Raw genomic sequence first — 22,760 nt, forward strand, 5'->3', positions numbered from 1 at the left:
GCAAACAAGCTGTGCTGGGTGAGCAAGACCCAGGAACAATGTCCAACTGTGTGTGTGTGTGTCCTTCTGTGTTTCCTCCTCCATTTAGAATATTCAACCCCTCTTTACCCAGGAGTGCTGTGCTCTGGATGACAGAGCAAGAATTCTGACCCTGATGTGGCTCCTCACATAGTCACAGCTGGTTAGCGCCAGGAGGTGGGGAGGTCAGTTTCAAAAAAATCTAAGGATAATGCAGGTATAGGTGTCCAGGAAGCTCTCAGGTATAACTTCCAAAAGACATTTTTCCTTCCTTTCTCCCTTTCTTCTTCTTCTTCTTTTTTTTTTTTTTTAAAGATTTTGTTTTTTTGTTTGAGAGAGAGACAGAGAGGGCATGAGCAGGGGCAGAGGGAGAGGGAGAAGCAGACTCCCCGCCTAGCAGGGAGCCTGATTCGGGGGCTCAATCCCAGGACCCTGAGATCATGACCCAAGCTGAAGGCAGATGCTTAACAACTGAGCCGCAAGGCACCCCCTCCAAAAGATATTTCTATAAGAATGAGTCAGAGAAGAACAGACAAAGAGAAAGCAGGACCAAAACCTGCCAAGCACTAATATTAAGGGTCCCCAAAGGAAGACCTACAGAGAGGGTGAGAAAGAGCAATCGGGTTGGTGATGTAGGGGGGAAAAAGTAAGAAAGCGTGGTATCACAGAAGCCAGAAGATAAGAGCGCTTCCAGACAGAATGACTACAGACATCCAGTGCTGCTGAGAAACTGGTAAATTAAGGACTGAAGAGTGGTGGACAGATGTGCGAACTTCAAACTCCCTCTTGCCAGAGTCCTAGAATCTGTCATTCTTAGTCCCCATCTCTATTATCACACTTTTGCATTTAAAACCTGGGGGTCGGGGGCGTTTTTCTCTCACCATGTTTCAAGAGTCTCAGAGATTTAACTTCTCTAGACCTGCAAAGTCAATCTAAACCTCGTTAATTCCGGGCAGTAACAAAACCCGGGGCAGGCAGATTATTAAATTTAGATGCAGACAGTGAAGAGTAAGAAGGAGAGAGAGAAAACAATACTTCCCAAGCACCTTGCCCGCCCTCCAGTAATGCTCCCCATAGGACCATTCGCATCCACAGGCCCAGCGACAGATACATTTAATTTCTTTTCTTCACAGGATGCTTTTAAACCTTCCCTTCTTTAGGCTACGTAATCCTAGTTTCATCCGTCATACTTCATATGAAGTAAGTCGGCGTTCTTTGACCGTCTTCATCACTGTGCTCAGGCTTCTCAAGTATGCTTCAGAACACAGAACGAATTAGGACAATAACAAAAAAATCTGTCAAGGTACGTCAAAAGATAGAGAAAAACAGCCAATGCTCAAATTTCTTTCCTTTTTTTTTTTGGAGGAGGAAGAATTTGGGTAAGGTCCATTTTAAGTCCTTCTGAAACATGACTCCAGGGTGAGGCTGTTTAAAAGCTTGCTTCTACTGAGAAATTTACTAACACTCCCTCTGTAGGCATGTTGAAAAGGCCTTCTGGTGACTGCCAAATGGAAGGTCTGGCTGGTATCAGCTCGTTTCTTAAGACCCTCTGCAATATGACACTGAAAAGTCAAAGAAATGAATTATTTATTCATCCATATGATCAACTTTGCTACTCCTCTTTCACTGTTCTGAACTGTGGTGATGTATATTGGTGGTACACACCATCTTAGGGAGGGGAGTTCTCACCTTCCCCCCACTATAGAGCACATCTGGGACTAATTTGTTTGGGGATCTGATGGCCAGCTCAATCCATCATGCTTTTTTTTTTTTTTTTTTTAATTTATTTATTTAATTTGAGAGAGAGAGTGCAAGTTGTGGGGGGTGGTTTGGGGCAGAAGGAAAGAGAGAGAAAGAGAACCCCAAGTTGACTCCATACTGAACACAGAGCCCAATTCAGGGCTTGATCTCACAGCCTGGAGACCATGGCCTGAGCCAAAATCAAGAGTCATATGCTTACTCATATGTACTTACTCAACTGAGCCACCCAGGCACCCCAATCCAACAAGCCTCTTACCTTAGTTTATCTTTGGTCACCACCCAAAGTTGAGCACTCCACACTCCAGGCCCTTCCACTCTCTCCTTTACTCTCATATGCTTCACCTTCTCAAACCCAACCATATACCTCTCTCTTCCCTCCCAAGCCTGACTAAGCCAGGCTCTACCCAGAAGACTTCATCTCTTGGAAACCTTCCCAGATTTCTCTGGTGGGGCTGACGTGCCCCAAACTTCCACACTCGCCAGTTCCACAGCATCACTCTGCCATCTGCAGTGCAGAACCCTGAGTCTTCTGAGGCTTCTGCCACCCCTACTGTAACTGCCTGTTTGTAACCAGACTGAACTTCCGTAAGAAAAGAAAACCTAACTTTCTGTCAGTTTTGTAGCTGGCCCCACACAGACCCTCAAATATTTTCTGATGACTAACTGCTGGAAAAACTCAACAAATATTTGTTTAGTGAACAAATTACATCCATATTCACTCTAGAGAAGGAAACAGGGTCTAACAATCCTAAGGCTGTTGAGATTCCCACCATATATCTGAAGAAAACACTTTCCGCTGCACCTTTTCTGGAAGTCTCAGAATAAGGGGCTCTACTGATCTGACTTTTGGTCATGGGGTCTGGAGAGAAGGTTCTCTCCTAACTACTCCAAGTCTAGGCTAACCTCCTGGTCAGCGCTCCAGGCTTTAATCCTATACCTATTCCTGTTGCACCTGTGCTCATGAACTTTCCTCTACATTGAATATGTGCACCAAAACCCCCCTTACCATGTATCATTATCAAATGGTATTAACCATATCTTGTACTTCTCTCAGTGCCATGCAAGGAGCTGGGATGAGTAACAATCAGTACTTCCTTACCGTAGGTTTGTTACCGCTAACATGAACTACAGCTCTTCCCCTTACAAAGCATTGGTTACTCCACAACAGTAGCGTGCAAGGGTTTTCAGTGATTAGAGTGCACATCTTATTCCTCTAGCAAAATGTTTCTCTGCCTAATACTGCTTGGTCTTCTTAGGCATTACAATGTATACATTTGTTAGTAGAAGAAGTTTATTTTTGATACAGATAAAAGACTATAGCGCCCTAGTGACTAACTTTTAAATATTTTATTAATGTCTATTTTTCTTGCAACACTTCTTTAGACAATACAGAGTCAATCTCTAAACCCCTTGTCCTTGGCACATTACTTCCATTATGCCCTTTCTGGTTAATAAGAAGTATGGTTATTTATTACTAAATTCTGATTAACTTGTAAAATCTTTCATCCCTGTTTAATTTACCTTGATAAATTTTTGGACAAGGAAATGAGGATTTTTCAAGATCAGAACACATTTAACGTGTCGTTTTCCACCTCCAGAGAAGAGGAAAAATGAATTGATAGCAATGAGGGTTTTTTTAAAGAGTGGACATTTTATTTGCTGTTACTTCTAACACCTTAGAAATACAGTAAGGGAAAGGACAAAGTCTGATGGTTAATTTTCTCATTCTACTGGATGATTTCCTTGCCACTGACACACTGAATGCCAAGTACTTGATAAGCCATCCTATTGAATCCAATACCTTAGAAGGCATGTATGATTGCTTCCGTCTAAGTGATAGGAAAACAGGCTGAACTTGTCCAAAGTCACACAGTGATGTGGTAGTCAGTTTCGATCTCCTTCTACCAAAATCTCTGTCAGGCACTGAACTCTACACATGTGCTCAATCCTGGTACCTAGAGATTGCTTTGGCATGAACCTAAGTTTCTATTTTCACACCCTGTAGTTCAGTCATCAGTATGGTCTATCACCTGGAAAAGAAGCAGGATCAATTCCTCCTGAAAGTAACTCCACTGAATTAACTTGTTCCTCTACCATAGCTAATACTAATTTTTAAGGAGAAACCCTGCCCCATTGGTCAATACTACAGTTGAAAGGAAAACTCATCTAACTGAGGCTGTGTGATAGCAGGCTGACAGGCTAAGGTCTCATATGAACCAGTAAAATCTCAAGAGAAAGAAACATAAATTCATGCTGGTGTAATTCTGGTAAAGAGTTTTCTTAGGGAGAGGGGTGCCTGGCTGGCTCAGTTGGTTGAACTTGAGACTCTTGATCTAGAGGTCATCAGTTCAAGTCCCATGCTGAGTGTAGAGATTACTTAAAAAAAAAAAAAGTGTTTTAACTGAAATAAAAGCTTACCTTAAAGAATGTTTAAAACATTAAATATGCAGAATTTTTAAGAAACATACACCTGCCCATGTATCATAAATGATGATAGTTTTAAAGGCTTGGGGTTCTCTTCAGTAATGTGTTCTTTTTAACAGAAACTGTAATATTCCACTAGGTGGATATGCTGTGATATAAACAGTCCCTTGTTTGGTGGAAATGTACATTCATTTCCATTTCTGTGCTATAAGCAAAGCAGCAGTGAAAATCTTTGCTCACCCAGTCGACACCTGTTTGAGTATCTCCATAGAAAAAACTCCTGGCAGATGGGACAGCACTTGCTGTAGTGTTTGTCTACCAGATGAGGACGCTCGAGAGCCAGGACGGGAAGAAATCAGTGTGGGGGACAGTGTTTAGTCATCACTCTTCCTGTTGAGAACTGGCAGCAGGTGTGTCGATTTTCTCCTAATACCATTTGTTTTGGTTTGGTTTCACAAGGACCTATCCACTGGGACAGACCAGAGAGTAATCCTTGTAACCATATCCCCAGGTCACCCTGTATCTGACTAGTCAGTGCTCCCCAGAAGCGGAGAGCAAAGTGGCTGATACCAACCAACCTCTTTGCACAGAGTCTCCATGAAGGCCAGGGGTTCAGATATCCCCAGTTACCGGACTGTCCTTCAATTCTGTAAAAGGAAAGCCAGCCCTTTAGAGACAGTCTGTTTCTAAGAGACTAAACACTCCTCCCTGAGCCACACTGGTTGGGGTCTCTTGGTTCCTCTGAATAGGGAACCAGAAGTTTCAACCAGGAAAAGATTTTGGCAGAATGAGTCACGCTGGCCAAATGTTTTTTTTAATCAATTCTCCCCTTCACGAAATCGAATGCCAAATAGCTGGTGTTCACATCCTTCTAATTAGTTCACTATTTTGTCTAGGAGGAAACTTTCACAGGTCATTATGAGTATGAATTTTCTAAATGAGAATGCTTTTAGATTAAGCAAACATCCAAAAAGATAGATACATAAACTATGAAGAATTGACCACATCTCAGAAAGCTTTTCCAGGGGAGGAAAAAATTTCTCTTCCATATAGCTAATTTTGAATAATATTTTGACTTACAGTTTTCATTATACTTATTCCCATATGGAGCTGACCTGAGCACAAGTAAAAATTAAGTCATTCAAAACACAGCTCTCAGTGACCAGGCGGAGAACGGGGAAAAGCAGCAGCAGGGTAACCACCAGAGGCTAGGCGCTAAGCCCTAACTGCCAGCAACTGTATGGGGTAATATGGGGATAAAGAAGCATCAGGGAGCGTAGTAGGCTGAGAGCATTCACCTAAAGATACGTGATTGAAGAAAAAAAAAAAAGATATACAATCACTTACCTGCTTCTCTTTCTTTTGTATTTTCATTATCATCTATTGAAGGAAGATACTTGTATCTCTAAAAGATTAAAAAAAAAAAGGCAAGGATTACGGTAAAATCCAAAATGAAACATTTAAGGTGACCTCAGGATTAACTGTGACACATTTAGAAAACACAGAAATGAGGGTGCTTCTACAGAACATTTACAACTGTGTAACAACAGTCAATAGCCACCCCTAGAATTTTTTTGTTTTTTTTTTTTTAAGATTTTACTTATTTAATTGACAGAGAGAGGGAGAGAGGAAACACGCAAGGGAAGTGCCAGAGGGAGAAGCAGGCTCCCTGCTAGGCAGGGAGCACCACGTGGGGCTCAATCCCAGATCATGACCTGAATCGAAGGCAGAGGCTTAACTGACTGAGCCACCCAGGTGTTGTGTGCCCCCACCCCTATGGTCCTAACCCTATCTAACCCAAACCCGAACCCTAATTTATTGCTTCAGATGGGTGGAGTCAAAAAGAAACTATCTTTGTAGGTAAAATAAGTTATAAGAGATGCTGGCATATTAAATTACAAAGTAAACTAAAAGAGGAATCTTAAAATAATGATGTGACTATACTGAGAGGAGTGGAAGAGGGGTGTAAAAACAAGTCCTCATTTCTTCTGGAAGGAAATCAGTAAAATATGTCACAACTGATAAATCAAGAAATAGGAATGTACACTGTAAAAAAAAAAAAAAAGAGAGAGAGAGAGAGAGAGAGAGAGAGAGGGAGAGAGAGATCTAAAGGATTTAAAAGTGGTTCTCTTGAAGGCCAGAGAGGGAAGCTGGTGTGAGACAGGCCAGGTCAGTCTGCCATGTCGTCACATGCCCCCTTGTATTATCTGATGTTTGAAACCACATACATATGTTATTTGACAAAATAAGCTCCATTCCAGTATTTGGTAGTTTTAAATGACTGATTTTACTATACCCAGATTTAAGCCCCCATCTCCGCCCCAACCATAACACTCATGATGACATTGAACTTTTTTTGTAAATGACTTTTGAGGACCACAGCAGTTAAGAGCCTGGCTTTAGAGGTCCAGAAGTGCTTTGGTACATCCCAGGAACCAGAAAGAACCCGAGTCTAAGAAATCTGGAATCTGGGGCTACCTGAATCACTAACTAGTAGTCCATCAGGTCTAAAGTTCTCACCTTCCTCATATACAAACAAGAGAGGGATCCCAGAATTTCAGCTCCCAGTTCTAGCCCGGATACAGATACTGCCTCGTGTTTATCGTGTACTTTGATTTCCTGGACGTTCCACAGAGCTAAAGAACACCACTCCCTCAGGAAACCATCCCGCAGACACATAATTATCCTTATGTTCATAATTATTTCTTATATCCCAATGAGCATGATGTGTAGGCAGCAGGCAGAACTTAAGATTAAAGTGTGAGGGATTGTTTTTTAAGTGAGTTCATGATGTTTGATGCAAACTGAGGAAAATGAAGGATCTGTGATTCCAAGCATCCTTGGAGCCACAATTACAGTTCATCGGTTTAACATCTGTCCACTTGGGTTTTTTCCTCCAAAAGTCAGAGGGATTTCCTGTAAGAAGAACCATAGGGGGCACCTGGGTGGCTCACTGGGTTAAGCCTCTGCCTTCAGCTCAGGTCATGACCTCAGGGTCCTGGAATCGAGCCCCACATTGGGCACTCGGCTCAATGGAGAGCCTGCTTCCCCCCACCTCTCTCTGCCTTCTGCTCTGCCTACTTGTGTTCTCTCCCTCTCTCTGCCAAATAAATAATTAAAATCTTAAAAAAAAAAATAAAAATAAAAAAGGAAGAATGATAAAATGCTATCAGGATATTGCTGTTCCCGAACAACACAGCCTCCAACTTGAGCTAATGTTGTTGCAAAGTGGACAGAGTCGGGGGGAAAGGGAAGAGAGCAGAGAAGAATCGGCCAAATCAGGGAAAGAGAAAGTCAAGTTAGAAATGATGACTCTAAGAACTGCTGTGAGGATTAGCATTTGATGAAACAAGCATTCACTTCAAGAAAATCATGAAATCCAGAGAAATGGTAAGTGCTCTTAACCAGGGCAGTTAAAAGAATTTTACCCCTAATATTCATCATACTGGAGTCAACTCTAGGTAAATTATGTGAGCACAACTTTATCTCCTTCATCTGTTGTCAACTTCAAATCATCAACATTCTCACCCATCACAAATGGCCAGAAATTCTGAAATGAAGAAAGAAGCTGGAAAAATAAATTCCAGCTAATAAAAAAGGAACAGGGGCGCCTCGGTGGCTCAGTTGGTTACACGTCTGCCTTTGGCTCAGGTCGGGCTCCCAGCTCGGTGGGAAGCCTGCTTCTCCCTCTCCCACTCCCTCTGCTTGTGTTCCTGTTCTCGCTGAGTCTCTGTCAAACAAATACATATAATCTTTTTTTAAAAAAAAAAAAAAGGGAGTATTATCAATAATCAGACATAAGCACTCAAAATTCTGCCCAACAAAATTAAAATCAGTCATTTAAAAAACTTATTTTCTTAACATCTGAAGAATAAGTATACTGCAGAAGAGCCATCAAGAAACCGTTTCTGATTAAGTAGGACTAACGAGCATGCACAAAAGCGGGTCCACAGCATTGCCAGGAACGTGTGGAAAACAGGTCCAACTTATCATCGCTAATGGCACTTCCCTAATTGTTTCAAGCTTTCTGAGGAGCACTCAGGCAAGGTGCCACTGGATCTATAAACTGGTGAGTCCTTTTATCTGCCGATTCCACTTTAAGGAATACATGGCAAGAAATAAGCCAGTAGGAAATAAAGCTGGGCCAGGGCGGAAGGCCAAGGAGGAGGCGGGAAGTGCGAACGTGCCCATGACAGTGGAGCCCGGGCAATGGGGTGTCCACGAGGATCACAGGCCCGAGAGCCAGCAGGCCTGTGACATCACCGGATGTGTGACAAGGCCGGCTCTCGGGCCTGTGTCATCACGGGACCTGAGCCCACCAGAGAGGGAAGGAAAGGACAAGCGGGAGGACGAGGAAGAGGTGGGCTCACCCAGGTATGGCTTGAGGCTGATGACCCGACAAAGAGAAAGCTTGGGAAAAAAGGGGTGGTGACGGCCTCTTCCCCAAATCTCCCAGCCGCCAATTTGTTCACGGGCAAGATCCTACTACCGGCACCTTTACTCATACTCAGGTTGCATAGGTAACCCCACGCCATCCTCTGCGAGAGAGAGAGCGAGTGTGAAATCCGAGTGCGGTTACTGTAAGAACAATGGCTCTGGTCCCTAGACGCGAGCTCCGACAAGCCTCACGAGACGACTGTGACACCCTTCACAGCCCCCGAAGGATCACCACACACCAGCACGTCGCCCCCTACAAAATGGCCGACATCGCCAGCGACATCAGCGGCTGTTCAATAAGCATTTACTGACTTCTATCTCTCCAAACACTATCTAATACTTTACAAAGCACCACCTCGAGTTACCTCTACTTTTTTACCTGCCTTGAATGGCACACGTTTAAAAAATATAAAACTAAAACTATGTCATCTTTTTGCAAGGCTATACGCAGCAGGAATGGACAGACAAACAGAAGCCAATGCGTGTCCTTCCACACCACACTAGAAGTGGCTTCCCAACTTCTGAGGCTGTGCTGCCCTCACTCTGGAGTGGCGAGCAGATCCTCTGGGCACAATAAGAAACGAAATAACTTCGGGTCCCACCACTCAAATAGAGAGAGAATACAGACATATTCAGAAACACCCAACTATGTGCGCAAACCAGGAAATTCATCTACAGGGAGGCAAATCACGCCTTCTGAACTGTAAGAAAACTGGCAGGACTCTGGCTTTCCTCACTGCGTTGCAGTGCTTTTGTATGAACCTAGCCTTTGATTACCTCCACGAGATAACCTGCTAACAATGTAAAAAGCAAATGTAAAAACTCCCGTTCCTTCTTATACTCACTCAACTAACAATGCTTCTGTCAAGAAAAATGGGTGCCAGGTTTCCGCAGTAACATTTTGAAAGCTACTCTGTTTTATTCCTTTCTCTCTCTCCAGTTCAAAAACCCTGCAAGCGCGCCTGTGCCATTTCGAAGTTCCTCTGTGCTGTGTTATGGACGCTTTGAAAAATAAATAAAACATCAGGTACACACTATTCCACCATTCATCCAGAAATTATCTCTATTTACTCTACCTTGAGAATTCTGCCATCCCAACAATCCCCGCTCAGTCCCGGGGGTCTAATTCATTTCAAGAACATGGGTTTGACACGCGCAGACAAGTGCACAGACGGTACACTGCTCCCACGGTCCCTCATATTCACAAGGGCAGCACGAGACATGGCTGGCCGCAGGGAGAACAAGGACCTTTGCTGTCAACAGGCTCCCAGGCCTTGAACTCTATCAGGCCCTTTGGAGCAAAGAGTACCTGGGAAACATTTTTAAAAATCAGGCACACCTCTGAGTTTCCACAGTGAATATGTATTTTTACCATCTATCTATGCTCACCCTCAGCCCTAAGTCTGGTCCCTAAGAACCGCTCTGACAACCATAGGCGCAGATAAGGTGACCCCACACGATTACAGGGTGGGGATTTTAGAAGGGAAAGGAACAGAACATGGGCAACATCTCACCTGGGGTGAGTTTATGAAAAGGGCAGACAGGTCTTGGGTCATGCCCCCTTCCTTAGAGCCCTGTTCAAGGACCCCTTACCAGAGCGCCTGATAGACATCCTAGACCACAAAAAGGGTCCAATGGATGAGACACCCCTCAACTTCTCACTTCACAACTCTGGCACCCATCACAAACGGTGTAAGTTTATTGTCTGTCGCTAGGCTTGGAGCAATCTACAGGAGGACAACAGCAAGAGTGTGAAGTGCCAAAAAGAAGTGTAAATGATGAGCCAGGTAAAAGCTCTTCCGGTTTTATTGTGTCACCTGTACAATGGTGACAATCCTTACCTCTTAGGGATTCAGGAGAATTAAAAGGGATGAGAATCTCTAGTGTCTGTCACACGATGAACACGAACTACACAGCAGCCACTGGTGTTGCTTGTCCTACGGGCTTCCCTCCAGCATCAGAGGAAGGTGGCTCTCTCCTGAGGACAACTAGCCCTTCCATCAATACTTGGGCCCAACCTCTCCCACTTGGCACCCTGAGCTCAGACTCTGCACTCCTGTGCAGTCGGTCCTTCCTCATTTCATTGAGGTATCTCTCCTCAAACGTCAGTGATGTTCCCTCTAACCATTCCATAGAAAACAGACCACTGCCCTCACCCCTGACTCTCTATCTTTGTACGCTTCTTTCTGGCACTTGTCAGTTACTGCCTGACATTACGTCTAGTTGATTAGAAATGTCTTACCCATGAGACACGTGCACACGCACACAAACGTGAGCCCTGTTTTGTTCCTGCTGTACTCTGAGTCTGAACAGCAAGCTCCGGGCTCACAACAGGTGCTCCATAAACATTTGCTGACAGAAGAATCATTTCTGCTCCTTATCACTAAACCTCTCTCTCTCTCCAGTTCTCTCCTCCACAAAGAGGCAGGTTAAACTTGATTCTGGAGTAGTAACTATGCTAACCAACCCTCACCCACCTGTATTCTCTCTTCTTCCCCTATTACTTCCCAAAGCCGCTCTTAGCAATGACTCCCTAGGAGCCAGATCCAATGGGCATTTTTAGACGCTATTCTGTCTTGCAGCATTTTAAACCATGGGCCATTTCCCCCTCTTAAAATTCTCATCTCACTGGTTTCTTGGAGAGCATGCTCTGCCGATTTTCCTCTAATTACAGGCTTCCAAAGCTCAGCTTCCTCCAGAGTCTTCTCCTATTATAAGGCCTATTAAATGTCAGTGTCCCCAGGGTGTAACACTGTTACTAGCCCTGGGGCCTGCTGAGTTCTCTACTCAGCTCCTAAACTTCCTCTCTCTGCACCATGACCACTGTGCACTCCCAAATCCAAGCCTTCCTCCTGTCTTCCAAGCAGACAAAGCCAACCATATCCTGGCCAGTTCCAATTAGGCGTTCAACAGATGAAACAAAAAACTCACAGCTCTTTCCAAATCAAACTCCGTACTACCTCTGCACACATACACACCTGCTCCTATGCTCCCTCCTCAGAAGCTAATGTCCCACAGTCTGCCACCCAGCCCAGAATTCAGTCATCCTTAACTCCTTCCCTCTCCCCTAACTCCTTCAAAATTCCCGAGTTCCTTGGTTCTTCCCCAGGCCACTTGAATTTATTCCCACTCTTTTGGGGCCTTTTTTTTTTTAAACTTGAAATAGCCTCCCAAGTGCCCTTATCCTTCCTGCTCCGACCCCCATCCCATCCCTCACTGCACCGGGAGCACGTTTTCCCAAAGTGTGAAGAAAATTAGATCGTATCTCTGTAGTGTCTGCAGAAATACAAATCCCCCACAGCGAAGGGCCCTGCATAAGCAATCAGGCCCCTGGTCCTGGTCTCCTGCTCTGACATTACCTTCCTGCATTCATCCAACTTTTCTGAATGCTTGCACGTCTGAAACCAGCCCTGTTTGCTCAGATCTTTGTTCAGGCTGGGCTTCTGTCTCCATCTCGAAAATCCTTCCACCGCCTTTCCTCTCCAGTCTCATCCTTCAAAACTCCACTCTGGTGTCATGTCTGACCTAACTTCCCTAAGCCCTGAAAACATCCTGTGAAACGCACTAATAATTACAGTAACTCTATCACCGTGATATCATCTCTTCCCGTTTTCCCTGTCTGCCGGTGCATCAGCTGTTAAGTGCCTAAGCACCCTCCGGGAAGGAACTCTGTTCTGTCATACGAAGCTTCATATCTGGACTTTGGAATGATTATGTGCGGAATGAGTAAGTGAGTAAATGGGAAAGCTAAAGAAAAGGCTCTGCGTCCCTGTTTTCCTCACCGTAGCTGGTCGGCTCTTTTTTCCCTTTCCTGTTTATTCTATTCTCCTAGTCCAATCAAATTTCTCAGTAATCTTCATTCATACTTCCTCAAAGTAATACAAGCACTTAGCTTAAGAATTCAATAATCTAGGGTCACCTGGGTGGCTCAGTGGGTTAAGCATCCCACTCCTGGTTTTGGCTCAGGTCATGATCTCAAGGCCTTGTGTTGGGCTCCACACTGAATAGGAGTCTGCTTGAGATGCTGTCTCTCTCTCCCGCTCTATCCCTCCCATCACCTGTGCAGGCGCACTCTCTCTAAAATAGATAAACAAAATCTTTTTAAAAAAAGAACTCAATAATCTAAAGCTTAACACACAAAGTACTCCTGTAGAATCAGTTGGCTTAGGGGGTAAAACATGTGACTTTTGATCTCAGGGTTGTAAACTCAAGTCCCACTTTGGGTGTAGAGATTACTTGAAAATAAAAAACCTGGGGCACCTGGGTGGCTCAGTCGGTCAGGCGTCTGCCTTTGGTTCAGGTCATGTAAGTAAAGTTTTATTGGCACGCAGCCAGACCCATTCACTTGCATATTGTCTGTGGCTATTTTCATGGCAGAATTGAGTTGTTGCAACAGAGGCCTGGAGGCCTGAGATTGAGCCTCACGTCAGACGCTCTGCTCAGTGGAGAGCCTGCTTCTCCCTCTCCCTCTGCCTGCTGCTCTGCCTACTTGTGCTCTCTGCTGAATAAATAAAAATATTTGAAAAAAATTATTAAAAAAAAAGAAAATAAAAAATCAGGGGTGCCTGGCTGGCTTAGTTGGGTAAGCATCTGACTTCAGCTGAGGTTATGATCCCAGGGTTCTGGGTGGGGCCCCACCTCAGGCTCCCTGCTCAGTGAGGAGCCTGCTTCTCCCTCTCCCTCTGCCCCTCCCCCAGCTCGTGCTGTCTCAGTATCTCACTCTCTACCAAAAAAAAAAAGGTAGTATTCCCCTACTTCACTCATCCCCATTCCTGATTTACTCTTCCCACTAGAAACCGTTTGATCTAGAGCCATTCCTTCTACTCCTTTCCGTAATCTTTCTGCAAAATATGCTGATACTGCTATTAGATATTTTCCAAATTTATCTATTTATTTTTAGAGATTTTTCCATCAGAGAGAGAGAGAGAGAAAGAGCACAAGCAGGAGGAGCGGGAGAGGGAGAAGCAGCCTCCCCACTGAGCTGATGTGGGGTCCGGTCTCAGGATCCTGGGATCATGACCCAAGCCGAAGACAGATGCTTGACAGACTGAACCACCCAGGTGCCCCGATTTTTCCAATTTTAAACATTATTTTAGGAGCGCATGGGTGGCTCAGTTGGTTAAGCCTCTGGCTCCTGATTTCCGTTCTGGTACTGAGACCGAGCCCAGTCAGGCTCGGCAGTCAGTCTGCTTCAGAGTCTTTCTCCCTCCAGCTCATGTTCTCTCTCTCTCTCTCTCTTCTCTCTCAAATAAATACATAAATAAATCTTTAAAAAATATAGTTTAAACACTATTCTACTGATTTCTTCCTGAGGAATACAAGGTGGCAAATATCTTTATAAAGGCCAGATGATAAATCATTTATGCTCTGCAGGCCATAGGATGTGATCTCTGTTGCAACAACTCAATTCTGCCATGAAAATAGCCACAGACAATATGCAAATGAATGGGTCTGGCTGCGTGCCAATAAAACTTTACTTACAAAAACAGATAAGCTCTTGTTATGGAAGATGGAAGTCTTAGCTTCCCAATATACTTATTATCACCATTATTTATTAAATCAATATCTAATTCACAGCTAAGCCATGAAGTATATTGTGCTAAGAAAATTCTGTGTAACTCATTTTATGTTTTTTTTTAAGATTTTATTTATTTGAGAGAGAGACAGAGAGAGTGTGGGTGCACACACAGGGGCAGGGGCGATGGGGAGAAAGAAAGGAGGTGCAGAGGGGGAGGGAGACAGAAATCTCCAGCCGACTCCACCCTGACAGAGAAGTGCGACACGGGGCTCGATCCGGTGAACACGATCTGAGCTGAAACCAAGAGTCAGACACTTACCCAGCTAAGCCACCCAGGCACCCCAGTAAGTATCTCATTTTAAAACCTGCATTGTAAGGTGCCTGGGTGGCTCAGTGAGTTAACCCTCTGCCTTCTGCTCAGGTCATGACCCCAGGGTCTTGGGGGGTTGGGGGGTTGGGGGGGATGGGGGGTGGTGGTGGGGGGTGTCTCTTCTCAGCAGGGAGCCTGCTTCCCCCTTCTCTCTCTGCCTGCCTCTCTGCCTACTTGTGATCTCTGTCTGTCAAATAAATAAAATCTTTAAAAAAATTTTTAAAAACCTGCATTGTAAAATTAATTAATTAAATTTTTTTAAAAACCTTCAGTGTTTTCTCTGAATCACTGACTTACCTCAAAATGCTCTCTTCAATCAGAGAAAATCATTTTATTTCCTAATCCTGTGACAAAAATCAACTTGCTTGATATGGATCACCATTAAGATCAGTAGTAGAAGAAAGCCAGGCCCTACCAGAGCTGTATCAAATTATCGTACTGCGAAATTAGTTGATCATTGTTTATCACTACTGTTTATTATTAGACCATATGCCATCATGTCAACTGACCCAGATCAGGAATGATCCCACCAGTGAACACAGGATTGAAGAAACCAATCTCCTGACAGTACAGCTCAAGGTTCAGAGCCCGGAAAACGCAAGCTATAACCTTCTGGGGGAAGACAAAGGGCTTAAGAAATAATACTCCATATGCACTCTCAACGGGCTTCACCAAGTAACATAAGATCTTTTGACTCGTCACACTTTATGCCTTTTTGTGGGCAAACAGTAATACCCGTAGACCGGGGAGTGAAGATATTTAAGTTCTGGACACAAGGATGGTATGATTTGTGCAATTTATTCAATCTCCCCGGGTCTCAGTTTCTTCATTTGCAGAAGAGGGACAAAAACCACCTCTTGGGAGAGGACAGGGATGAGTTCTACTTTGGACAGGCTAAGTTTGAAGAACAGGGAGGGAACTTAAAGCTTAGGCAAAGCAATCCTTTTATCTTAAGATAAGGAAAGGAAGGGTCAGAGGAGTGTGATTGCCCAACCGCTCACAATTATTCCAACACATGAGAACTGCATTTCCAGGGTTCCGATTCAGCTCTCAGCACTACATCCAGCTGCCTTGAGCAAATGAAAAGCAAATGAAAATAGCAAAAGTGAGAGGTCGGGATTTGGAGGTGTTCTATTTGAGGTACTCAGAGAGTGGGCAGAGGTTACGTGGATATTCCACAGATAAAGTACAACAGTCTGGGAGAGGAGAAAAGGGAATAAGGAAAGCCCCACATGGCAGCAAGAAAAAAAAAAAAAAGCAAGCTACAACAGAGGGAGGTTTTGATCCATGCACCAGTGAAGAGGAAGCAATTAAAACAGCTTGATAAAACTATCTGTCAAGAAGACCGATGAAGCACGTGTTTAGAGAAGATGGATGGACCCTTCAGATAGCATTACATAAAAGGGAAGAAAATATTTCATGAATTAATTCTTACCATAAACACAGAAAAAATCTTCAGGGATATAGAACTGTAAGTAATTGTTTAAATTCTTTATCTATTTTCATAACACCTTCCATCTGAATTCTGAACTGTTACACAAAATTACTTTGGAGTAATTTATAGTAAGGAATAAAGCCTATCTGATAGCTATCCAAGACAGCAGGGAAACAAAGTAAACACGTTAACAGAATTATAATACAGACGATCCTCAGCAGAGTTTCTACTTTGGGATAAATAATAAAAGAAAATTACATATTTATGATCATCCAGGCTAAGCATTCTTTATTCTATGGGAAACAGAGGAGCCAGTCCAAGAGTAAACCAATCTACAATCTGTAAACATCCCCATCACCTATATTTTGGAATTCCTAACACTAAAAAGATGGGCTTTCCCACTACTTCTACAACTCCGTTGTGTTCAAGTAAAATAAAGAGCCAACATGTTTCCAAAGAGCTTTTCTCTGTCGTATAAAAATACAAATAATGGATTCTAAATCTGACACAAACTTCCTTACGTTCCAGTTTTAAGGTAAAAATCCTGACACCTAACTTGCACATCCTCCGTGTGCTCGCCGGCTGCAAAACTAGGAAGAGGCAGCAACCTGACCAAGTCCACCCCGACTTCAGTCCCTAAAACCTGTTCAACTCTGGCATGTCCTGCCCTTCCCTTAGGGTCTAAGAGTTCAATAGAAATTGAGAATTTTATGAATTTTTCAAAAGATGAAAGAGTTCTCCAAATCTCTTCCACCTTCGATTCCCCCATCCCAAAAATCCACCCCCCCCCAAAGGAAGAGAGAGCTGTGACAAACGCAGAAGCGGTCTGCGGGGCGATACAGAAAGCAAGATGCTGTGTTACTGACACGTACATAAGCAATTCTTGCAAAAGCATGCACGGACAACACCAGCCTAACGGCGAGGTGGGCGGCGGGCAACAGAAAGCTCTCGCCAAGAAAATGCCCTCGTTCTCTGAACCTGGCAGGAGGGCGCGAAGAGCGGCAGCGGCAGGCAGTAAACTGAACAGTCAAGAAGCCACCTGCGGCAAATGTAAGCCAACTAACAGCTGTTGACACCATCTCCATTAGGCGTGGTTCACCTGACTACAGATTGGTAATCCGATGTAGTCACCTCTTTTAAATCAACGTATTAGCAAACATCCGTACTGTTAAAACCACTGACTTCTAACACCTAAGTAATTACTTACCTGTAAGTAACACTCAGTGGTACTGTTTTAGGAAGACTGGTCTAAGATGTTAGAATCATGATTGAATGAGCAAGAAAACCACACAGAAAAGCCTGTTAGTCTACTCGGCAAACAGGATCCATTCTCAGATCAAAGGACAACCGTTTTTGAGATATAAACTTCTTAACACCCATCACCTCATGCTTCTATTACATTACGTTTGCACCGCCATTCCGATGCTCCCTTCTACCCTCAGCACTGAGGACCAGCTGTCGTGATGTGATTTCAGACTGTTCTACATACAGATGACCAGTCTGGAGGACAGAAAATTTCCAAACTGCCACTCTGGAGTACATGTGCACAATGAGATTCATGGCTTCAATCGCGGGCCCCGTTTCCTTAAGATGCCAAATTTGCAAGTGAAGCCCTTTATTAGTGGTACAGTATAAGCCCAGACTAGTAATAAAATTAAGTAAATAAATGTCAGGAAACTCATTTGCCTGGATATGAAATCCAAGTATCAGATCTCAAAGGCTCAAAAGAATCCTAAAAGAGTTGGTAACAAAGCTGTATGTCACAGACAAGTAGAATAAAGGCAGCCCTTAAAGAGAATAACACAAAACAATGATCCTCCAGAGGGCCTAGGGACTGCATCGGATTCACATTTGAGTCCCCAGAACCTAAGACAGGGCCTATGATACAGTAAATACCTATATACAGATTGCGTAAATACACGTACTGGATTGTTGAATGAAAGGCCCATTGGCTAGTTTTACCAGTCACACTATTTTTTTCCCCTTTACCCTCAAATGACTTAAGGTCAAGAAATATAAGGAAACAATTTATGCAAGGGAATCAATCACTCTAGGTTCTCAGCCTTCTGTGTTACATGTTTGTGGCGACTCTTACCTTGGTCAAAGCCTCACTAGTGAGAGTACAACCAGCCATTCAAAGCATGAAAACAACCTCCTATCCTATCAATGTGGAGATACCAATATCCCTAGAGAAAAGTCGGTAATACTAATTCTATTACCACTATTCACTTCAATTTGATTTAATAACAACTGGGCTTTAAATAGCCAGCTCCACTAAGTTCTATCCACAGGGTACTGCCAGAGTTTCTTAACCACCTTCGCTTTCTGGGAATACGACTCCTATCTAGATTCCATATCCACCTCCTAGACCCAGGTTCGACTCCCAACTTGTGGATTCCTTCCATTCTGCACTCAGACTGACTCCTGAACAAACCATAGTACTAAGCTGCCTTTTTAGAGCTTTTAAACCCCCCTGCCCCGAGTCTGTCCTATCACCACCAATTCCTGAACCAACCATCTACTGTTTCCACTGTCATTAACCCCCATATGGAAGTTACCAGGGTGGGCTTCCAAATCTCTCCGCCAGGAAAAAGATGGGCCAGTGATCTGTCAGTGGCTGTAAGAGGAAGGGCATATCACGACAAAGATAAAAGCAAAGATAATGCCTACAGAGAACAAGAGTGATATTTTATTTACACTGTATCTGAAACATTAAAAAAAAAATAAGCTGCTGTTCAAAGACTTGGTAAGAAGAATGGCAACAAAAGGAAGTAGAAGCTACTCTATAGGTGGCCTCAGTTATTAACAATTTGATCCCAAATGAAAAGAAAGGTGGCCTGGCAATGAATATTTTTGCTGAATGAATTAGACACCTGGTTTTCGACTTCAAGATGTACAACTCTCGGGGTGCCTGGGTGGCTCAGTGAGTTGTGTCTGCCTTCTGCTCAGGTCATGATCCCAGAGTCACAGGACTGAACCCTGAGTGTGGCTCCCTGCTCTGCAGGGAGTCTGCTTGTCCCTCTGTCTCTCTCCTGCTGGTGCTCTCTCTCTCTCAGATAAATAAAAAAGAGAGATGTACAACCCTCAAATTAGTTTTTAAAAATAACAAAAGAGTGAGATACCCAGGATTATTTTGTATTTCCCCTTTTCTAGACTGGGTCTTCCTTTTAAGCTTTCACTTTTAGAATCAAACTATAGCACATTTTAACTTCTACTGAAGCAGAATATGCACTAAAAAACTAAACTAAACTAAACGCAAAAACAAAAAAACCAGCACCCTGCACAAACTGAACACACCCACACAACCAGCGTCCACATTCAGAAAAAGCACACTATTACCACGGAAGGTCCATCCATGCTCTTTTCTGGTCACTACTACTTTCCTCCAAGGTTAACCACTAGCCTGACTTCTAACAGTAGAGTTTCCTTGTTTCTATACCTTATAAAAGCGGAACTACGTTGGAATTATATAGTAACTGTGGCTGGCTTTGGTACTAGCTATCAATACACTGCCTCTCAACTCCAAATTCACCCTTCAGTACCTGCTCCGTGAGAAGAGACCGAGCTCTTGAAGCGTTTCTCCTCGACAGAGCACGATGTTAAGCTTGGCCAGTAGAGGGCGCCCGAGGGACGTCGCAGGAGGAAGGGAGCTTGTCTCCAGGCTCCTGAGTACAGTGCTTGTGTTTGTTCTCGCCCCTACACAGGGTCGCCCTGAGAGTATATAGAACACCTGGCGGTATGTTCCGCCCCAGTCACATGCCCAGAGCATCAGACTATTTCTCCATTCTCAGAGATGATCTGGAAGATTTAACTGGCCAGCACAGGCCCTACCTGTACTTGAGGATAATGAAATCATCCTACTGCCTTATACTTCTTTAAGATAAATTCTCCCAGGTACTTAATATTATTTAATACCTGATATATTTTCTGTTATCTCCTGAGTTTTCTATGTTCTGTATTTCCCTTAATTTGCAAAGTCAAAAGTGGAACTAAGTACTTTAGCTGGTTAAAGCAGTTAGCATCCCTTAGTAACATCCATTGGAAACCAAGTCAAATCTTACAGTGAAATGTCCAAAGCAGTCCCATTAAGAAGTCAGGAAAAAGACAAGGATGCCCTCCATCAAGAGCTGCTCTGGACATTCTAGAGAATATGGGGAACAGCTATGAGATGTGTAACTTTGACAGAAAGATACAGAATTATTATTTATTTATGACGTGACTCCTTCTCTTATAAGCCCAAGAAACAACTTAAAAATTATGAGAAGAAAAAGACCATTTTGCAAAATGATCAGTAAAAAATATATTTATACAAATGTCAGTAACCCAGTGGGAAGAAACCTCAAGCTTTCTTCATGTGTGCAGCTGCTGCTGTTCACATCCTACATGCCAAGGGAAACCAGCTCTACTGCTCTGCCTCTGATTACCTATTGAAGGAACTAGGACCAGGGTAAAGGCCCACTTACACAAGCCAGGCATGAAAGGCCAACCTCCTACAGTTTAGCAGCATATTGGAACTGACCCAATCAGCCGGAAGGCCATGCAAGGACAAATGCATGCTTAGCTCATCTTTATTAACCTAATACTTTATGTCCAACATAATATTCATTTTGAAATTCTATTTTACCAAATTCAACCCCTTATCAATTTTCTCCCTCTCATTTTGGGGTTTATTGTTTGAGTGAGGAGCGGCCTACCTCACTCAGGAACCAGCAAGAGAAGATATGCAGGACAGTCTCCAATGAAACTGAAGAAGTGACCATTTCTTCAACTATAAAATGAAATTGTTTGACGTGAGATTTTGAAAATCCTTTCCTAGGGATCCTATGCTCTAAAATCCTATACTTACTTCTATGACCTCTGTACACAGAATAACTACACAGCAAGAGAAAAAAAAAACCTATGGAAAGGGAATCCTGCAAAAATGTTATTATGTTCTCTATTTTACTGAGTTTTCCATTCTCTAAGGAATAAGAAAGCTGGGTAAGAAATTCTACCCTCCCCCCACCCCCAGCCAAGAAAAACTTACTAAAAAGGAAGGGCTGCACTGAAGTCAAGAAGATGATTCAGAAACTGTTTCTGTTTTAGAAGACATGAATGTCCTTTCTAAAACATGCTAAGTATTTTAAGAAATTCTCTAAATTTGGGAAAAATTAGTGATGCAACAATTATCAAAATTATATACAATGTCAACATTTGAATCTGTAAACAGAATAAATAAAATTAAGAAACAGGTTGTATTGGGGCGCCTGGGTGGCTCAGTGGGTTAAAGCCTCTGCCTTCGGCTCAGGTCGTGATCCCAGGGTCCTGGGATCGAGCCCCGTATCGGGCTCTCTGCTGAGCAGGGAGCCTGCTTCCTCCTCTCTCTCTCTGCCTGCCTCTCTGCCTACTTGTGATCTCTGTCTGTCAAATAAATAAATAAAATCTTAAAAAAAAAAAAAAAGAAAGAAAGAAAAGAAAGAAAGAAACAGGTTGTCTTTAAATCCATCCTCTCTCTCACTCCTAGAGAATCAGTCCCTTGAGGACTTTCCTATTAAATTTTACCAGTGGCACGCAACTGCTTGAAGCTTAAAATGCAGAGTGAAAAACACTAGATAAATCCATCTCTTTTGGATCCTGACTTGAGGAAGCTTCCTCATTAGTTCTGTGTTAACACATCCCTGTCCATGATAGCCAACTGTTCAAACCATCAGATTTTTTACAATATTCAGATTCTTGAGGATTTAGACATTTTCTTACCCCAATTAACCTCTTATTAGACTAATACAAAATAAGCACAGTTCAAACATAAAGAAAGGTAGAAATTTTCTTGTGAAAGAACATGACGCTCAAATTATTCACTGTTCTCATCTGAAATGACATTCAGTAGAAATAAATTCACTTGCTAGAGTAAAAACAGAATGAAGGACAGAAAAAGCAGTGAAGAAAATTACTGAAATTTGTTAAAATATGAGACACACCTCAATTTAAGAAAAAAATCACTTAGCAGAGACCAAAGATAAAATTGGGCAAGACAGTTTACACAGTGCCTCCTGACTCTTGGTTCTATAATCAATATCTATGACTGCTACTTATTGTGATTTGGAGAATCTGAAAAACTATTTCAATGGTATTGAATACTAGCTATTTGGCATTCTGCTCCAAAAATATGTAGGTAAGGTCCAGATGAATGGTTAGAGTGCAAGCAACCTGAACTTCAGGCAAAAAGGTCCAAAGGCCAGAGCAGTACCCTGTGTGAATCTGCCTGAGACCTGAAGCTGTCTGATAGGTTTCCTTTGGGGCCTCACCATCTATTCTGACCTCGTAAGTCCCTCTACCCGAGATGATATTATTAGAGTCAGGACACTGTTTCTACTCCACCTAAAGTTAAGAGATTCAAAAAAGGTCTCAAGAGTCAGAAAGACCTTTTTTAAAAAAAGATTTTTATTTATATATTTGACAGAGAGAAGGGTTTATTTATTTGACAGCTAGAGAAGGAACACGGCAGAGGGACTGGCAGTGAGGGAAGCAGGTCCCCCACAGAGCAGGGAGCCGGACGCAGGGCTCGATCCCAGGACCCGGGGATCATGACTTCAGCCGAAGGCAGACAGAGACACTTAGCTTAATGGCTTAACGAATGAGCTACCCAGGCACCCCCAGAAAGACCTTCTAAAGGGGAAAACTCTACGTATTTGTTCCTCCATGTGGACATCAATGCTATTTTCCCCTCTCTCTCTATATATATACACACACAAACAGGCAAACAAAATACACATATATGTAGATTATTTACATATGAATACAAATAGATTATCCTCCAG

At 43.1% G+C, this 22,760-nt stretch overlaps 1 protein-coding gene across 9 annotated transcripts in view; it reads right to left on the bottom strand.

Annotated features, from left to right (window-relative positions):
• The window catches only part of CHD6 (chromodomain helicase DNA binding protein 6), a 192,294-nt gene that overhangs the window by 134,665 nt on the left and 34,869 nt on the right, over positions 1-22,760 (bottom strand). For 7 of the 9 annotated variants that reach the window (XM_045084209.1, XM_045084206.1, XM_045084207.1 and 4 more), the window contains one exon: positions 5,551-5,608. In XM_045084209.1, coding sequence (XP_044940144.1) covers positions 5,551-5,583 — 33 coding nt within the window. In that variant the 5' untranslated portion in view covers positions 5,584-5,608. Of the gene's footprint in view, positions 1-4,781; positions 4,851-5,550; positions 5,609-20,657; positions 20,683-22,760 lie in introns of those variants that run through there. The other 2 variants (XM_045084208.1, XM_013053297.2) reach the window with 2 other exon arrangements.

The sequence above is a fragment of the Mustela putorius genome, unplaced genomic scaffold, assembly GCF_011764305.1.
Source record: "Mustela putorius furo isolate JIRA1106 unplaced genomic scaffold, ASM1176430v1.1 tig00000743_pilon_pilon_pilon, whole genome shotgun sequence".
Lineage (NCBI taxonomy): Eukaryota > Metazoa > Chordata > Mammalia > Carnivora > Mustelidae > Mustela > Mustela putorius.